Below are 17,127 nucleotides of genomic sequence, written 5' to 3'. Positions count from 1 at the left end.
TAGAAGGTCCATGGAAAGGATCAGCTGCACAGTCCCTCAGATGTGCGATATGGGCTACTGTTTGAGTGCCAGAGGGCTCTGGCTGCAAATAACACCCTGGTCCGCTCAACGCCCAAGTTCTCAGTCTCCAGAGGACTCACACAGGGCACGCACCCTGCAGGGGCAAGGGTTTTCATTGCAAGAGGGTAACGGTGGAGGAGGAAGGAGAGTAAGGATATGGCATTCCTCTCACTCGCTGCCGGCTGCCCGCTGTGAACCACGCCCGCCAGCAGCTGACAGCTGTGTTTGTGGTGTTGGCTCCACCAAGACCCTCTTTGTCCCATGGTAGAGTCAGCATGGGGAAGGTCGCACATCAGCGTGAGTGCTCCCGAAATAATCGAGGAAATAAAACCACTGTCTTGCTGCATTGCCGTGCTGCAGCTTGGATGGACCAACCAATGTGACTGAGGGAAGAAGTCCATGAACATGGCAGTAAGGCACTGTGACGAGGTCCAATGGTGCAACGTCCTGCGGGCCCTGCAGCCTGTTCAAGCGCAGCCTTGAGTGCGTCAGGCGCGGGTCTGCGTCAGGAGTGTTCAGGGCTGGGGCTGTGCAGGGAGGCAGATCAGCCCCAGAGGGAGGGCCTCACCTGAGGAAGCAGGGCTCACTAACGGAGCAGGGTCTCTTTCGATGTGGTCGCCTGGAGAGGGCTGATCCCTAGTGCGACCCCGGGGAAATCCAGGCCCCTTAATGTTCATTTTGAATGCTGTGTACACGCCGCCAGCAGCCGACATCTCTCCCCAAACACACACAGACCTCACATCATAACACACACACACACAGCAAGTCACACCAGAAACACACACACATCACCTCCTTACACTTCACATCATAACACACACCTCCCATGTCACACCACAAACACACATAACTCACACTACAGACATACACACTTCATACCACACGTACACGTGACATCATATAACACACACATATCACATCATACCACACACACCTTAAGTCACACCACAAACACACACATAACCCACATACACCTCATAGCACATACACACTTCACCTCCCAACACTTTACATCACAACACACAAATGCACACACATCTCTCAAATCACACCGCAATCATACATACCTCACACCACAAACACACTTTATGTCATGCCTCTCCCACACACACCTCATATCATGTCACACACATACCTCATATTATACCACAAACATACATACACCTTCAACCACACCACTAACACACATATACTTTATATCACACCACAAACATACAAATACTACATCATACCACAAACACACACCTCATAGACCACAAAACACAATGCCTTACACAACTTCAAAAACACATATCTCAAATTATCTCCCCCAGCACACACACCTCATTACATGCTCCTCTCACCACATCATAATTACAGGCAGTTCATGTCACACTATAAGAACATACATGATATCACTTTATATGCCCCTCAGATTGCCCCCACAGCTCGCATCATCCCCAAATGCACATGTTGTTGTTGTTGTTAGGTGCCATCAAGTCAGTTCTGAGTCATATCGACCCTATGTACAACAAAACAAAACACTGCCCGATCTGCGCAATCCCCACAATCCTTGCTATGTTTGAGCCCGTTGTTGCAGCCACTGTGTCAATCCATCTCGCTGAGGGTCTTCCTCTTTTTTGCTGACTCTCCAAATAAAACACCCCTTACATGCCCCTAACAGCTCTCACAGCTCCCAAATACATACCTCACAGAAATCCAAAATGAATACCCACCCCACATTACCTCCTAAACAAATATGCCTGCCAACCTGGAACAAAAATCACACCCCACACACCCACACCCTGCACTCATATAGCAGATGTGTCATATGAAAACTTCCTGGTATTCCGTGGAGGGAATTTTGTGAAGCCGAGGAGATTCAGGAGGGTCTGCATGATACCCAGGTGTGAGCACAAAGAGCATTCCAGGTGCACAGAACAAAAGCCCAGAGGTAGGGGAAGAGCACATAGCCTGTGTGGGCAGTGTTGGGACATGGAGAGGAGAGTAGGCCAGAGCTACAGTGATGAGGCTGAAACTTGAGTTTCTCAAAATATGGTGCATGGACTACCTGTATCACAGGCCCCAGGGTGCAAGAAAAAGTGCCTATTCTGGGCCCCCACCCAGTCCTATGGATCTCTTCCGGTCAGTTTGCTGGATAGTTACCTTCCAAATTTCTTGGCATAGATGATTGAGTGCTTCCAGTGCTGTATCTGTTTGTTGAAACATCTCAATTGGTATTCTGTCAATTCCTGGAGGCTTGTTTTTTGCCAATGCCTTCAGTGCAGTTTGGACTTCTTCCTTCGGTACCATCAATTCTTTATCATATGCTACCTCCTGAAATGGTTGAATGTCGACAAACTCATTTTGGTACAGTGACTCTGTGTAGTCTTTCCATCTTCTTTTGATGCTTCCTGCATCATTTAATATTTTCCCCATAGAATCCTTTGGTATTGCAACTTGAGGCTTGAATTTTTTCTTCAGTTGTTTCAGCTTGAGAAATACCGAGCATGTTCTTCCCTTCTGGTTTTCTATGTCCAGGTCTTTGCACATTTCATTATAATACTTTACTTTCTCTTCTCAAGCTGCCCTTTGAAGTCTTCTGTTCGGCTCTTTTACTTCATCATTTCTTCCTTTTGCTTTAGCTACTTGACGTTCAAGAGCAAGTTTCAGGGTCTCTTCTGACATCCATTTTGGTCTTTTCTTTCTTTCCGGTCTTTTTAATGACCTCTTGCTTTCTTCATGTATGATGTACTTGATGTCATTAAACAACTCGTCTGGTCTTTGGTCGTTAGTGTTCAATGCATCAAATCTATTCTTGAGATGGTCTCTAAATTCAGGTGGATTTACACAAGGCCACACTTTGACTCTTGTGTATTTGTTCTAATTTTCTTCAGCTTCAGCTTGAACTTGCGTATGAGCAACTGATAGTCTGTTCCACAGTTCGCTCCTGGCCTTTCCCTGACTCATGATATTGAGCTTTCCCATTGTCTCTTTCCACAGACGTAGTCAATTTGATTCCTATATATTCCATGCGACGAGGTCCAAGTATATAGTCACTGTTTATGTTGTTGAGAAAAGGTATTTGCAATGGAGAAGTTGTTGGTCTTGCAAAATTCTATCATGTGATCTCTGGCATTGTTTCTATCACCAAGGCCATATTTTGCAACTACTATTCCTTCTTCCTTGTTTCCAATTTTCACATTCCAATCACCAGTACAAATTCCAATCAGTACGGTAGACAAACTGACAGACGCATTGGGGCCAGCAATGAGTAGTGTTTAAACCTATGTGCACATGACAGACTGTGGACCCCCAGACCACTGAGACCCCAGTGTCTCCAGCCTCTGTGCTCGGCATGACATGGGAGAGTTTAACTGCTGTGCTCTGAGTAGACGGATAGAAAGAGACCTCTCTGAATCAAAATGGATAGAGTGCCTGGGTGGTGCAGTTAAGGCACTTGGCTGCTAACCAAAAGGTTGGAGGTTCGAGTCCACCCATAGGTTCCTTGGAAGAAAGGCCTTGCTATCTTCTTCTGGAAAATAAGCCTCTGAAAATCCTATGGAGTGCAGTTCTACTCTGACACACTTGGAAGTGCCATGATTTGGAGTCCAATTTATGGCAACTGCAACTGTAACATTGGAGAGAGTGGTGGGAAGGGGGCCTGCGGAGGGGTGAGGGCTGCAAATCTCTTGGCATGCAAGTGAGCTATACCAAGGACCCCACCCCTGTCCACAATGTGACCCCCAGAAAGCCTGTCCAGTGTTGGAGGGTCTCCGTCACCAACATTGGAGGGTCCCCTGGGTCTGTGTCTAACCTGTGGAGCAGGGTATATGCCCCATTCATGGTCCCAGGTCATGCTGCCTGACACTGGTGTCCCCATGCCCAGGCCCCGGCGGGGTCCTCAGGCCCTTACTCAGCGTTAGCTGCCCACAGGTTTGTCCTGCGGTGAATCAAGTCTTCCTGTTGCTGATTGTGTTGACTGGAGCCAAGCAGACAGACAAGGCTCCAGAAGGCCCATCTTGAGGAGAAAGGGAGGGAGAGCTCCAGTCTTCTGTCTTCAGCTGCTCACAGCCTCAATATGACATACTTTCTTCCTTCTCACAGGAGATTTTCCTCACTGTTCTTACCAAACTAGTGAAAAAATTTGGAGGTCCCACCCCTGTGACATCTATGGAACGTGAACCAGAGTTCTCACCTAGACACCCACGTCTAGCCCACGCTCTGCCCTCTGTGGAAAGACTTGAGTGAGGAGAATGGGTGCAATTGTGGGGCACAGTGTGTCTGCTCTGCTGAAGGATAGACTGGGCCTGGATGAGGTGGGAGCCCCTGGCACCAGGGCACCCTGGTGGGCTTCATGGCATCCTGGCCTAGACCTCAGGGATAGCTTTCTGAGACTCAGCCCTATCTTTCCTAGCCCTCCCCCAGAGCCTGGCCAGCCCCAGTCATGGGAGAGTCTTGGGCCTTGTGTTTCAGGATGGGTTCCAGGCCCTGGCATGCCCCAGCCAGTCTCTCCTGTTGGATAGTTACCCTGAAACCATGTCCTTCTTGGAAGCCTTTGTGTTCCTCACTGTGACCCAGTGGGCAAGCCCACTTTCTGGGTGTCCCTCTCTCTCTCCCAACCACATGGCACTGCTTCAGCCCAGCCCTTTGGGTGGCTTCACAGGTCCTGTATCTGCTTAGTCTCAGAGGCTGGCCTTGCAAATACCCATACTGCCTGAGAAATGATGTTTGCTGTTCCCCATCTTTGGACCCTGGGGTTCTGGAGAACCCAGGGCAGCCTCTGCTGCTCCTGCCACTAAGAAACCCTCTCCAAAGTTGTCCCAGGAGATCAAGGATCACTGAGAGCATGGAGGGGAAGGAGGATTCATGGTAGAGGGAGGACTCCTTGGCCTTCAAAGGGGACCTGGTCAAAAAAAAGTTGAGGAAGCTTTCTTAATCATAACTGCCCAGCTGTGCCCAGGGAGAGGTGGAGTGCTACAAACTGAACTTGTACCCTTGGCCTGCCAGTTCCCTAGAATCCATATGACAATGTTAAGTTTGGACTGGGCTTAAAATCTTAAGCCATTCCCTTGCCCTTCCAGATTCCTCTTGCTCTGGAAGGCTGACCTGAGCAATCTATGTCAAGATGCTCCTTTGCTTTCTAGATTCTAGTTGGATTCAGCCAATGGGTAGCCCCAGAAGGAGATGGGGGGCAGGAGGAGAATGAGGTGGGAGGGGGAATTAATTCTCCTGGCTACCTCTCCAGGGGCTGCTATGGGGTGCTGTGTTCCACTACTGAAGGTGCTAGCTCCTGCCACAGCCCTCTTTGTCGCTGGGTTCTGGTGGTGTTCCCTTCCTCCTCCCTTCAGGCTAGGGGTGGAATGGAGCCCCCTGTGATGACCCATGGGCCATGCACCATCCCACATAGTTTCCCAACACTCTGCCTACACCTTGGGAAATGGTCTTCTTATCAAACTTCCTTGGATGATTCCATATGAGTCCACTTGCTTCCTGCCAGAACCCTGATAGATACACACCCGGGGAATGTATGTGCTTACTGTGAATCTGATGCCCATGGTGGCTGAGAAGTACATGGATGAACTTGCCCTGGTTGAACTTAACCAGCAGAGATGTCTTCCTCTTGCCACTGTCACCCACCAGAATGGTCTGAAATTGCAGCAGAGAGAGGGATCAGGGCCGGTGCTGGGCATAGGTTTCTGAGACATTGTGTGGCGGTGGGAGAGGGTTCTTTCTAAATACACACAGACACATACATTCTAAACTCTTGATTTTCTGTCACATTCACTGAATAAGGCATGAAGGCACAGCGGAAATCTCATCCCAACCTAAGTTAACAAACACCTGCGGTGACCATGAGAATATGGCTCCTAGACCTCCAACCAAACAAAAAAAACAGTTGCTGATGAGTAGATTCTGGCTCATGGTGACCCCATGTGTGCAAGAGTAGAACTGCACCCTATAGGGTTTTTCTCAATGGCTGTAAACTTTCAGAAGTAGATTCAAACCACCAACATTTCTGTTAACAGCTAGTGCTATTAACAAAGACTCTAAGGCAGTCCTGTTCTCAGGAGACATGAGACTCCTCTGATAGCAGGTGTTGACTAGAGGACTCCATGATGGCCTTCTGGAACCTTCCAAAAATTGCACAGCAGTTTAGGATGCTCCCACTCAACCTTCCTCCCCTCTTTCCTTCACTTGGGGTCAGACCTGCTCTATGGTTCTGACTGCTCTCCTAGCCTCTCCTGGCTCCTACATCATTTTCTCTCATTAAAAAAGAAAACGTAAAAAGCATAATGACTGATAAAACTTCCTTGGGTCAGGCCCATGAGCCTCAGCTCCTCAAATATTCCAGATGGGTCTGTCTAAATCCATGACCTTAGATACACAATGAGGAGCCCCGGTGACACAACAGTTAAGCACTTGGCTGTTAACCAAAAGGTTTGTTGTTCAAACCCACCCCCCAACCGCTCCACAGGAGAAAGACCTGCTGATCTGCTCCCGTAAAGATTACAGCCTAGAAAACGCTGTAGGACAGTTCTACTCTGTCACATGTAGTGTGAGTCAAAAATTGACTTGAGGGCACCCAACAACAACAGATACACAATGGAATTTCTCTCTCTACTCAACAGCTGCTGGGATTTTCCTGATGCTTCTCCACATTGGTTCTAAATTTCACTGCTTGGAGAAGCCAAATGTCAACTTTAGGTCCCTCTTCCAGAGCATGTATGTGGCACAGTGGTTAAGAGATGGGCTACTAACCAAAAGGTCAGCAGTTTGAATCCACCAGCCACTCCTTGGAAATCGTACAGGGCTGCTGTACTCTGTGCTATAGGGTCACTATGAGTTGAAATTGACTCGACTGCGATGGTAACCACGGTTCTAACAAAAACCTCTGTGTCACCTCACCACTGATCACACAAGTGTCTGTTTTCTCATCTGAAGCTATTTTATTTATGTCTGTATTTATACCTCACCCACTTCCAAAAGGGATTTGAGGTGGCTTAAAACAAAACCTACATATACAACAAGGCAACGAAAGATAATGCCTGAGAAAGGATACACAGGAAATGTGTGTTTGTGGAGCGAGACTGGTTATTGCTGCATTTAAGCATTGCATTGCATTGCATTTGGTTCTAAACTTCCTGGCAATCATGACAAAATGGGAAACAAGATGGTACTTGTGGTACTTATTATCTGATAAAGAAAGCTTGAGCACTTTCAGTCAACGAAGAGTTTTTCCCAGCATGTGATTCTAAGAGAAATTTATTGTGTGGATTCTTTTTTTATTATTATTATGGTAAATATATACGTAACAAAACATTTGCCATTTCACTGTTTTTTTCTACCCGTACGATTCAGTCACATGAATTACATTCATCTTGTTCTTCAACCATCACCACTATTTGTTTCTAAAATTTCCCATCACCCTTAACAGAAGCTCAATGTCCCATAAGCAATGAGTCCCCCTTTCCCTCCCCTCTCTCCGTTCTGTCCCTAGTAACCACTAATAAACTTAGCTCTCTATACACTTGCCTATTCTAGATATTTCATATTGTAATATGGATTCTTACCCAAGGGACCCTGAATAACAAATGGGCAATTGTGATTTTGCAGAAGAGGCAAGGTGTTTCCAATAGCTGTGGTATCAACCCTTGATAAAAGCAAGACCTAACGGCCTAACACTAAATCATATTCAGTGGAGGCTTGTTGGTGGGAGCTGGGCTAATGTTAAGTAGGCTTCTTTCCTGCCACTCCAGGATTCGGGGACAGCATTTAAAAACCTTAATGAATAGGGGAGTTACAACACTCATAAAGTGACTCTGAATGACCTTCTTAACAGGACAGGAAATTCATACACCATTAAGAAAAATATCGACAAATCTGACTGCATAGAAATACGAACGTTCTGGTTGACAGGAGATACCAGAAACAACATTAAAAGAGAAATGATAAAGGGAAAATATTTGCAACGTGTATGCCACCGCTCAGAGCCACTCAGATAAGTCTCCATTCTTGATTCAAAGGGGATCCTCCCAGGCTACTCTGGGCTCAGGATCAGAGGGCTGGGCCACAGGCAGGGCTTCTAGAAGCTCAGAAGCTGTTCCCTCCTCACTGTCCACGCTCAAGAAGGAAGGGCTACCCCATGGCCCTCAAAGCAACTGCCCCCTGTCTTCCAGGGCTGCCCATCCTCTTGATTACTCCATCATTTTCCCTGGGAGTCAAGGCTTCCTTGTTTGCAGAGGATGATGCAGTGTCCTGCGTGGAGGGTATGCTGAAAGAACAGTGGGGACTAGAAGGGGGCTGAGCCCTCCCCCCATCACTGATTTCATCTTATGGCTGGACATACGTGAAGTGAGAGGCCATGTCAGCCACATCCTGGAACACCCTCACCTTACAGCTGTTGTTTTTCTGTGCAAATAACCCTCCTGCACACCAACTCACTCCTGATGAGGGTGAAAGGGGGGTCATGTCCCTCCGTGGGGCTCATTGACTCCTCAAGATGTCCCAGGGCATGTATGACACATAGCAAAAGTGGTTCCAGGTGCACAATGTGAAAAAGGCCCAATTCCTTTCACAACCTCTGAGCCTGTTCCCAATGGCTTGCTGGGATCTTGATGGGATAGTGGCAGTAGGGAGATGGGCAAGGTTGTCAGAAAGAAAGGAATAAGATAGACAAAGCTGCTACTTGCTTTCTTTTCTCCTTTCTTCCTTACCTCAACAAATATTTTATTACAGAGATGGGGTGGGGGTGAGAGGAAGAGTGATAGTCACTAGAGTGAGCTACTTTCTTCAAGGTGGGGCCCCTGGTACAATTAACAATTTTCTAGAGTGTCCAGGTTAGTGTGAATATCCGTGGGATCTCACCTGATGGGCCTGGCACAGCAATGAGAGTTTGGTATGTTCTTTGGACAGCCGTCCCTCTTGTCCATTGGATGAGTAGTTCCAGGCTGGCATCTCCCTACCCTTGGAGCTCCTGTCTTTGTACTCTAGGTTTTGATACTGTCTTAGGTCTCTCATGCCCTCATTCCAAACTCTGGTCTAGAATCTGTCCTTTGATCTTCTGCCTTTGGCCCCAAGCCTCTCACAATCCCATTGAACTCCTGACCTCTTTGAATCTGGCTACACTCAAAGTTCCAGGTCCTCGGGTCCCCAAGACCCCCTCCAGTGGAGCTGGATCCCCCTGCCCCAGCTTCCCCACCAGAGGAGGAGGATTAGACTGAACTATTCAGAAACAATGGTTCTGTGTCTGCAAAGCCCCACAAAGCAGGGAAGAGGCCGTGAAGTTCTCTTTTTAGAGAGAGCCCATTGTGGTCCTGGACAGGGAGGTATTTCTCAAAAGCTCATGATCCCCATGACTTCTTGCATTGCTAACTACCCTGAAACTTCACCAATTCCACCTCCTTCTTTTTTAGTCTGATTCATCATTGGGAAGTGGCTGCCAGAAGAAGTGCAAGAGTGAGAGTGAGAGAAAGAAGAAGGGCTGGAAGACAAAGGGGTTGAATTTGTAGTCTGATCTTGCTGATGGGCTCCACCATGGGGGACAAGTGTGAAGAAAAAATGCACCTGCTGCTGCTCGTCTCCTTCCTCTTCTGGCATCTAGGTGAGCGCAGGACCTGGGTCTATATCAAGCAGAGAAGCTTATCCAGCAAGGAGTGGCTGGCAGACTGGGGAGGGAGCCCAGCAAGAAAGTATCCTGCCAAGAATCTGACCCTGTTTCTAAGTAATTCTTCCAAATACTGTTATGAACCCTGTGTGTTCCATCCAATCACTCACTCAACGCGTAAATATTGCGCATGATCTTCCTAGTGAACTCAGCACCAGGCATACTTCCTGATCACCCAGGAGCTGACGTTACAAAATGGACAGACTGATCAGCCACCTTGGTCAGGGAAATGAGGAGGACTGAAAGGTCAGCAATTGGAACCAACCCAGAGGCTCTGAGGAAGAAAGATCTGGCTATCTGCTCCTTTACGGATTACAGCCTAGAAAACCCTATGGGGCAGTTCTACTCTGTCACATGGTGTCGCTCTGAGTCGGAATCGACTCGATGGCACCTAACAACAAAAGATCAGTATAACACAAAGATGGTTGCAAAAGGACATCCCTTGAAATATAAAGATTACAATTGTCCCTCAGTATCCACAGAGATTGGTTCCAGGACCCCCACGGATACCAAAATCCAAGGACGTTCAAGTCCCTTATATTAAATGGCATAGTATTTGCATATAACCTGCACACATCCTCCCATATACTTTAAATATTTCTAGATTACTTATAATATCTAATGCAGTGTAAATACTGGGTAAATAGTTGTTTCATCACAGTTGAAGACTCGCTCTGGAAGGTAGCCTTTTTCTTCTATGAGTTTCTTGAGCTCTTCTGGGAATACTGATGCTGCCTTGGCATTGGCCGATGCAGATTCTCCCATGATCTTTAAGTTCTTGAGGCTGTAGTGCTTTACATAGCTAGCCAGCAATCCCTTACTAGCCTTGACCTCCTTACTCTCACTCTCCTCAACCCCCTCACAGTAGTGCTCACAGAGGCTAAGTGCTTTTACATGCATAATTTTGCCATCAGCAGGGATATGCTTCTGTGAAATGTCCTCTAGCCACATCCGTAATGCTTTCTCGGTCTTTGCAACCACTTTATCAGGAACCCAGGCTTTTTAGGAGCCATTTTTCTCACAGAAACAAAGGGTGCACACAGCACAAGTAGTGAACAAATGATTCAGAGGTGAATAATGCTCAAACAATGAGTGCTAGAGTGAGACTGAGGATCTGTGAAATGGCGGAAAGCTACAGCAGGGGATGCCTACACATCATTTCATTTGTGTGGATTCAGCGTAGTGCTAGGTGCTTGGCAAATTCAAATTTTGCTTTTGGAACTTTTTTTTTCTTCAGTATTTATGATCTGCAGTTGGTTGAATCCTGGATTCAGAACCCAAGGATACAGAGGGTCAGTTGTATATTGGCCATAGGGAAGCGAGAGCAGTGAATTGTAAAAAGCTGTTATTGCTCAGTGTCAACATTTTTATTTCTTTTGAAATCTGTAGTTATGCTCTTCAGTGACTTAAATGGTGGCTTTGACGAGTGGAATTTTGAAAAACAAAAGGTGTGTCTTGTGGAAGGTATATTCCTTCCTTGACTGTTAATTCAACTCATCAAGCACTTGGATTTGGGAGCTATTCCCACTGCAAGAGGCTGTGGCTCTCCCTTCAGGCTGGGAGGTAACAGGTACATGGATTTGTGTTTTCCAGGCTGTTCCGCCATGTGGGGTCCAAATGTGATCAGTGGCCCAGAGGGAAACTCATTGACTGTGCTGTGTCATTATGACCCAGGATGGGAGACCCACTACAAGTGGTGGTGTCGAGGAGCTGTTTGGAGTAGCTGCAAAATCCTTGTTAAAACTACTGGATCAGAGCAGGAGGTGAAGGAAGGCCATGTGTCCATCAGGGACAATCATAAACAACGCATATTCACTGTGACCATAGAGAAGGTCACAGAAGATGATGCAGATTTGTACTGGTGTGGGATTGAGCGAGTAGGAACTGACCTTGGAGTCCTGGTTAAAGTGTCAATTGACTCAGGTAAGTGTGTGTGTGTGTGTGTGTGTGTGTGGATGAGTCTTTCAGTGTCTCCTCTGTCCTGGTCCCTGGGGGTTCTCTTGAGTGACTGAACTGTGGGCAAGCCAGAGGGGTGGTCGATCCCTGGGGTGTCATTGAACCACACTGGCCACTTGGGATTGGGAGGGGCTTCTCTTACAGGGTTGCTCTTGGCTCCCAGGATGGAATGCAGCCCTTCTGGGCACATTCTCTTCTCTGCACAGCTCAGTCTCTTTCCCATAGAGAATAAGGTGATGGCCCCCAGTTCCAGCCCATGGACCAAATGAACTTCATTCCATGGGACTCAGAGAACCCAATCCCTGCCAAAGCTTTCCTGAGACCTCTGGTGCCCAGGTGTGACTGTTCTTTGTAGTTCTCGATTGAAATTTCATTGCCTCTTGGCAACCTTGGGGAGACAGAGGCCCATCATAGTCAAGTAGCTGTGGTCTCATTTTGAGGTAAGGAAAGGCCCCCACAGTTAAACATCTGCACTCCTGGTGCCTGAAATCTCACTGTCAGCGATTTATGCATTTGGACCTAATAATTTCTCTTTCTAAGTACTTCTAGAAAGCAAACACTCCCGGGAAGGTCAGCTTAGAGGTCCCAGTGCCTTGGCTGAAGTTTATCTATCGGGCTCTGCTTCTGCTGACACTTGAATAGGCAGCACAGGCTCTTGGAACACTTGGGACACCACAGTCAACAGAGCTCCAACCACACCTGGCCCTATGAGGCATGCTACAGTTTGCAAAGTGCATCGTGCACATCGTCTCACTTGATCCTCATAGCACTCCGGAGAAGTGGATAGCCACATCCTAGAAGCTTAGTAACTTGTCCAAAGTAAAGGCTTTTATTAACATTATGATTTTGTTTAGAACTAGCTCTGACCTTAGAAGTCACAGATGTAGAGTACATGTTAACAACACTGTGCAAGCTTCCCTCCTTCCATGTCCTTTCTGGATAAATAAGATCGGGGGGAGGCATGGGATGAGGCACTGTCAAAAGCAGTGGAAACATTTAAAATCCAGGTGAACTCCAGCCACCCTTATCCTGAGGCTCTTCCTGGGCCCCCTCCAGCCCTTCCAGGGCCTGATAATGTCCTCTCTGCACCTGTGTCCAGCCTCACCTGTTTCTGAGGCTGTTGAGGTTCCTAGAGACTGGGGAGATAGGAAAGATCCAGGTTAGTGTCCCCTCTTCACAGCTCTGCTCCACAATCCTTAGGCAAGGGCACCCCCTCACCTTCCCCAGGCTAAGAGCCATGTACAGGGCTAGGTTGCTCAGCAGGCAGAGTGGTAAGTTGCTGTGTGATGAATCGTTTTTATATGGCCTTTCTAACCATGGCTTTGTAACTCTCATCAAATGATTGGGTGGGACTATGCAAATAAGGTGCACCATACCAAAGCCAAAAAAAAGTTGTCGTCCAGTCGATTCTGACTCATAGCAACCCTATAATCCAAGAAGCTGGACTATATGAAGAAGAACGGGGCATTAGGATTGGAGGAAGATTCATTAACAACCTGCGTAATGCAGATGACACAACCTTGTTGCTTGCTGAAAATGAAGCACTTACTGATGAAGATCAAAGACCACAGCCTTCAGTAAGGATTACTCCTCAACATAAAGAAAACAAGAAACCTCACAATTGGTCCAATAAGCAACATCATGATAAATACAGAAAAGATTGAAGTTGTCAAGGATTTTATTTTACTTTATTTTACAATCAACACCCATGTAAGCAGCAGTTAAAAAATCAAACAATGCATTGCTTTGGGCAAATCTGCTGCAAAAGACCTCTTTAAAGTCTTAAAAAGCAAAGATGTCACTTTAAGGACTAAGGTGCACCTGACCCAAGCCATGGTATTTTCAATTACCTCATATGCATGCCAAAGCTGGACAGTGAATAAGGAAGACTGAAGAATTGACACCTTTGAATTATGATATTGGCAAAGAATATTGAATGTACTGTGGGCTAGCAAAAGAAAGAACAAATCTGTCTTGGAAGAAGTACAGCCAGAGTGCTCCTTAGAAGTGAGGATGGCGAGACTTGGTCTCACGTACTTTGGACATGTTATCAGGAGGGACCAGTCCCTGGAGAAGGACATCGTGCTTGGTAAAGTAGAATGTCAGTAAAAAAGAGGAAGACCCTCAATGAGATAGACCGACACAGTGGCTGTACTAATGGGCTCAAACATAACAATGACTATTTGGATGGTGCAGGACTGGGCAGTGTTTCATTTTGTTGTACATAGGTTTGCTATGAGTCAGAACCAACTCAACAGCACCTAACAAAGACAACAAATCATTAAGCCTTTCTTCCTAGTCAGTTTTAGTCTGGAGGCTCTGCTGAAAGCTGTCCATCATGGGTGACCCTGCTGGTATTTGTGATACCTGTGGCAGAGCTTCCATATCGTAGCAACATGGGGCCACCACACTATGGTAAACTGACAAATGAGTGATGGTGACAAAGCATAGAGAGTGAGAAAGCAGATGAGGAAGAAGCCCAGAACATACTGAACTGGTTCAGTCAGTTTGCTGCTACCTTTAAAGTATATTTAAAATTTTTCTGAACACAACCTGTGGAAAAAGTAGCTTTAAGAAGGGCAGTTAAAAAATTATTTATGTGAGATCAAATTGACAACAGCAACTCAGAAGGTTTGATGGGAAGCCTAGGGGACAGTGGGTTGGAGATAATGGTGATGGAATAATTTGGAAAAGGATAGTGACAATAGCAGCACAACTGGAGGAAAGTAATCGATGTCACTGAATTGTACATGTAGAAACTTTCAAAATGGTGTAACTTTGGCTGTGTATATTTTCACCAAAAAAAGGTCTTCAAGGTCGAGAAGGGAGAGTGTTGACATGTCGTGGGGTTGTTAACCAATGTCATAAAACAATATGTGTTCTAACTTTTTAATGAGAAACTATTTTGTAAACCTTCATCGAAATACAATAAAAAAATTTTAAAAAGAAGGGTAGCGTTTCATGCCAGGATGATATTAAGACCCTCATAGATTTCTTACCTCTTCTATTTTTATTTTTATTTATTTTTTATTTTTTTAATTGTACTTTAGATGAAGGTTTACAGAACTAATAGTTTCTCATTAAACAGTTAGTACACATATTGTTTTATGACAATGGTTAACAACCCCACGACAGGTCAACACTGTCTCTTCTCAACCTTGGGTTCCCTATTACCAGCTTTCCTGTCCCCTCTTGCCTTCTAGTCCTTGCCCCTGTGCTGGTGTGCCCCTTCAGTATCATTTTGTCCTATGGGTCTGTCTAATCTTTGGCTAAAAGGTGAACTCCCAGAGTGACATCATTACTGGGCTCTAAAAGGGTGTCCGGGGCCATACTCTTGGGGTTTCTCCAGTCTGTCAGGCCAGTAAGTCTGGTCTTTTTTTTTCTGAGTTAGAATTTTGTTCTACATTTTTCTGCAACTCTGTCTGGGACCCTCTGTTGTGATCCCTGCCAGCCTCTTCTATTTTTAAATATTTCTTTGATTTCCTCTTTGAAAGATACCTAGTATTTACCTAAGCAAGACGTTTTAACCTGAGCTTAACTCATTATGTTTTTCTCTGGCTTTTAAGGTAACACACAATTAGGTGACATTTTCATTTATAAATCCTACAGTTGTAACAGAATTCTGTGTCTTGGGGAAATGCAGCCATAAATCTCACTAAGTATCTATATATTCCTTTATTTTTATAATGGTCCTCATATATTTAGTGTCGAGGCCACGTGAAAATGCCAGTTCTACTTTTCTCCTCTCTATATATTCTTATCTTTTGAAGTCACTTAACTTCCATGGAAAATCATTAATTTTTCTATTTTTTTGTTTCTTTGCTTACTTAATACAAACCCTTGAAATAAATTGTAAATGGCAAAATAAACATGATACACTTCATGATAGATTCTGAGTGTTAACACCAGGATTAGAAGTCCCATGAATGTTTGTTTTCTTTCAATTCCAATGACAAAGCCTTGTCTCTGTCTCATCTCACAGACCAAGAATTTGATCCCATAAATTTGAAAGTCAAAAATCAGAAAGGGAAGCTGAATGCTGTCATTGTGAACTGCCAGTCTTCCCTGGAAGCCAATGGAAATATTACCGGTAAACATCTCAGGTTGCTTTTCCAGAGTTGCTCTGCCTTGGCCTGTGACTATTCACCTCTTGTGCTGTGCAGGCCTTTTCGGTACCCCTTTCTGTCTCAGCATTTCTGGTGACTCCCTGCCCCGCTCTGATTTTCTCCCTTTGCCCCCACTGACAGTGGAATTCTCTTAATGGTGCGTACAAATCCACACACAGACATATCTCATTGGAGTTGTCTCATGAAGGATATGTATTTAAATTAGTATAGACGTTTGTTTTTCATTCTATGGAACATTAGGACAACCTTCTAATGGAGTGCTTCCGAGAATAAAAGACAAAAGAGAAGCCAGTTGTTTGGCAATTATGAAATGCAAAAGACACGTAATGACCACGCATTTTTGTATGGCACATAGGAAAGAGGTTTGTCTGGGAATTTTTAGTTTCTCACTTAGCTTTTAGCTTCTCACTGAAATCATAAGGTTCAGAAAACATCTGATATTGACTGACAGAAATTGAACTTAATGAATATTTCATGGTGACAGATTTTATTTTGCCAGATATTGCTGATAACATCCATGCTTAATGAAAGCATCCATTAGAAGGCTGTAATGTTAATTTAGTATGAAAAATATGGAAACCCTGGTGGCGTAGTGGTTAAGAGCTACAGCTGCTAACCAGAAACTCAGCCATTCGAAACCATCAGGCGCTCCTTGGAAACCATATGAGACAATACAATGCAGCTCTATCAGGGATTTTGCATTGAAATGATCGCTTTAGAGTTTTAATAGATGTCTCCATAGCATACAATTATTATGAAAAATATTGTATAACTCATAATGTGAACATTATAGTCTAATTAACTTGAACCATTGGGATAGGCACGCGTCAGAATCACTCTTTATTCTTCTTTTATACTTGGCATTTATAGTTTACAGAAATGTAAAGTCTAGAGAATGCAGGGTTTAACATGTTTCTTAATGAGTTTTATCATATTTGGGGTAAACTAAACCACACATTTTCAAATTAAAGAAAAAAAATCTATGCCAATAAAGCTCTTCTCTCTGGGTAAGTTGAGTTTCTCTTTTTCTTAGAATTTGTTCCATGACACTACAGTTGTAATTTTTATTTCACGTCACTACATTAGCTATTCACCATTTATGTTGTTGAAAAAAGTTATTTGCAGTGAAGAAGTCATTGGCTTTCAAAATTCTATCATGCAATCTCCAGCATCATTTCTATCACCAAGTGCATATTTTCCAACTACCGATCCTTCTTCGTTTCCAACTTTGGCATTCCAATCATCAGTAATAAGCAATGCATCTTTGTTGATGTTTGGTCAATTTCAAACTGCAGAAGTTGGTAAAAATCTTCAGTTTCCTTATCTTTGGCATTAGTG

General features: G+C 45.0%; 1 protein-coding gene and 1 pseudogene across 4 annotated transcripts in view; one reads left to right on the top strand and one right to left on the bottom strand.

The window, feature by feature from the left end:
• The window catches only part of LOC105756398 (zinc finger protein 555-like), a 376,219-nt pseudogene that overhangs the window by 186,627 nt on the left and 172,465 nt on the right, over positions 1–17,127 (bottom strand).
• The window catches only part of LOC101345977 (adhesion G protein-coupled receptor E4-like), a 115,615-nt gene that overhangs the window by 12,586 nt on the left and 85,902 nt on the right, over positions 1–17,127 (top strand). For 3 of the 4 annotated variants that reach the window (XM_023733249.1, XM_023733248.1, XM_023733250.1), the window contains 3 exons: positions 9,456–9,643; positions 11,300–11,629; positions 15,645–15,752. In XM_023733249.1, the coding sequence (XP_023589017.1) occupies positions 9,565–9,643; positions 11,300–11,629; positions 15,645–15,752 (517 nt within the window). In that variant the 5' untranslated portion in view covers positions 9,456–9,564. The remainder of the gene's footprint in view (positions 1–9,455; positions 9,644–11,299; positions 11,630–15,644; positions 15,753–17,127) is intronic. The other variant, XM_023733251.1, reaches the window with a different exon arrangement.

This window comes from Trichechus manatus, unplaced genomic scaffold (assembly GCF_000243295.1).
Source record: "Trichechus manatus latirostris isolate Lorelei unplaced genomic scaffold, TriManLat1.0 scaffold00057, whole genome shotgun sequence".
In the NCBI taxonomy this organism is placed as follows: domain Eukaryota; kingdom Metazoa; phylum Chordata; class Mammalia; order Sirenia; family Trichechidae; genus Trichechus; species Trichechus manatus.
This window is presented reverse-complemented; position numbering and strand designations above follow the sequence as displayed.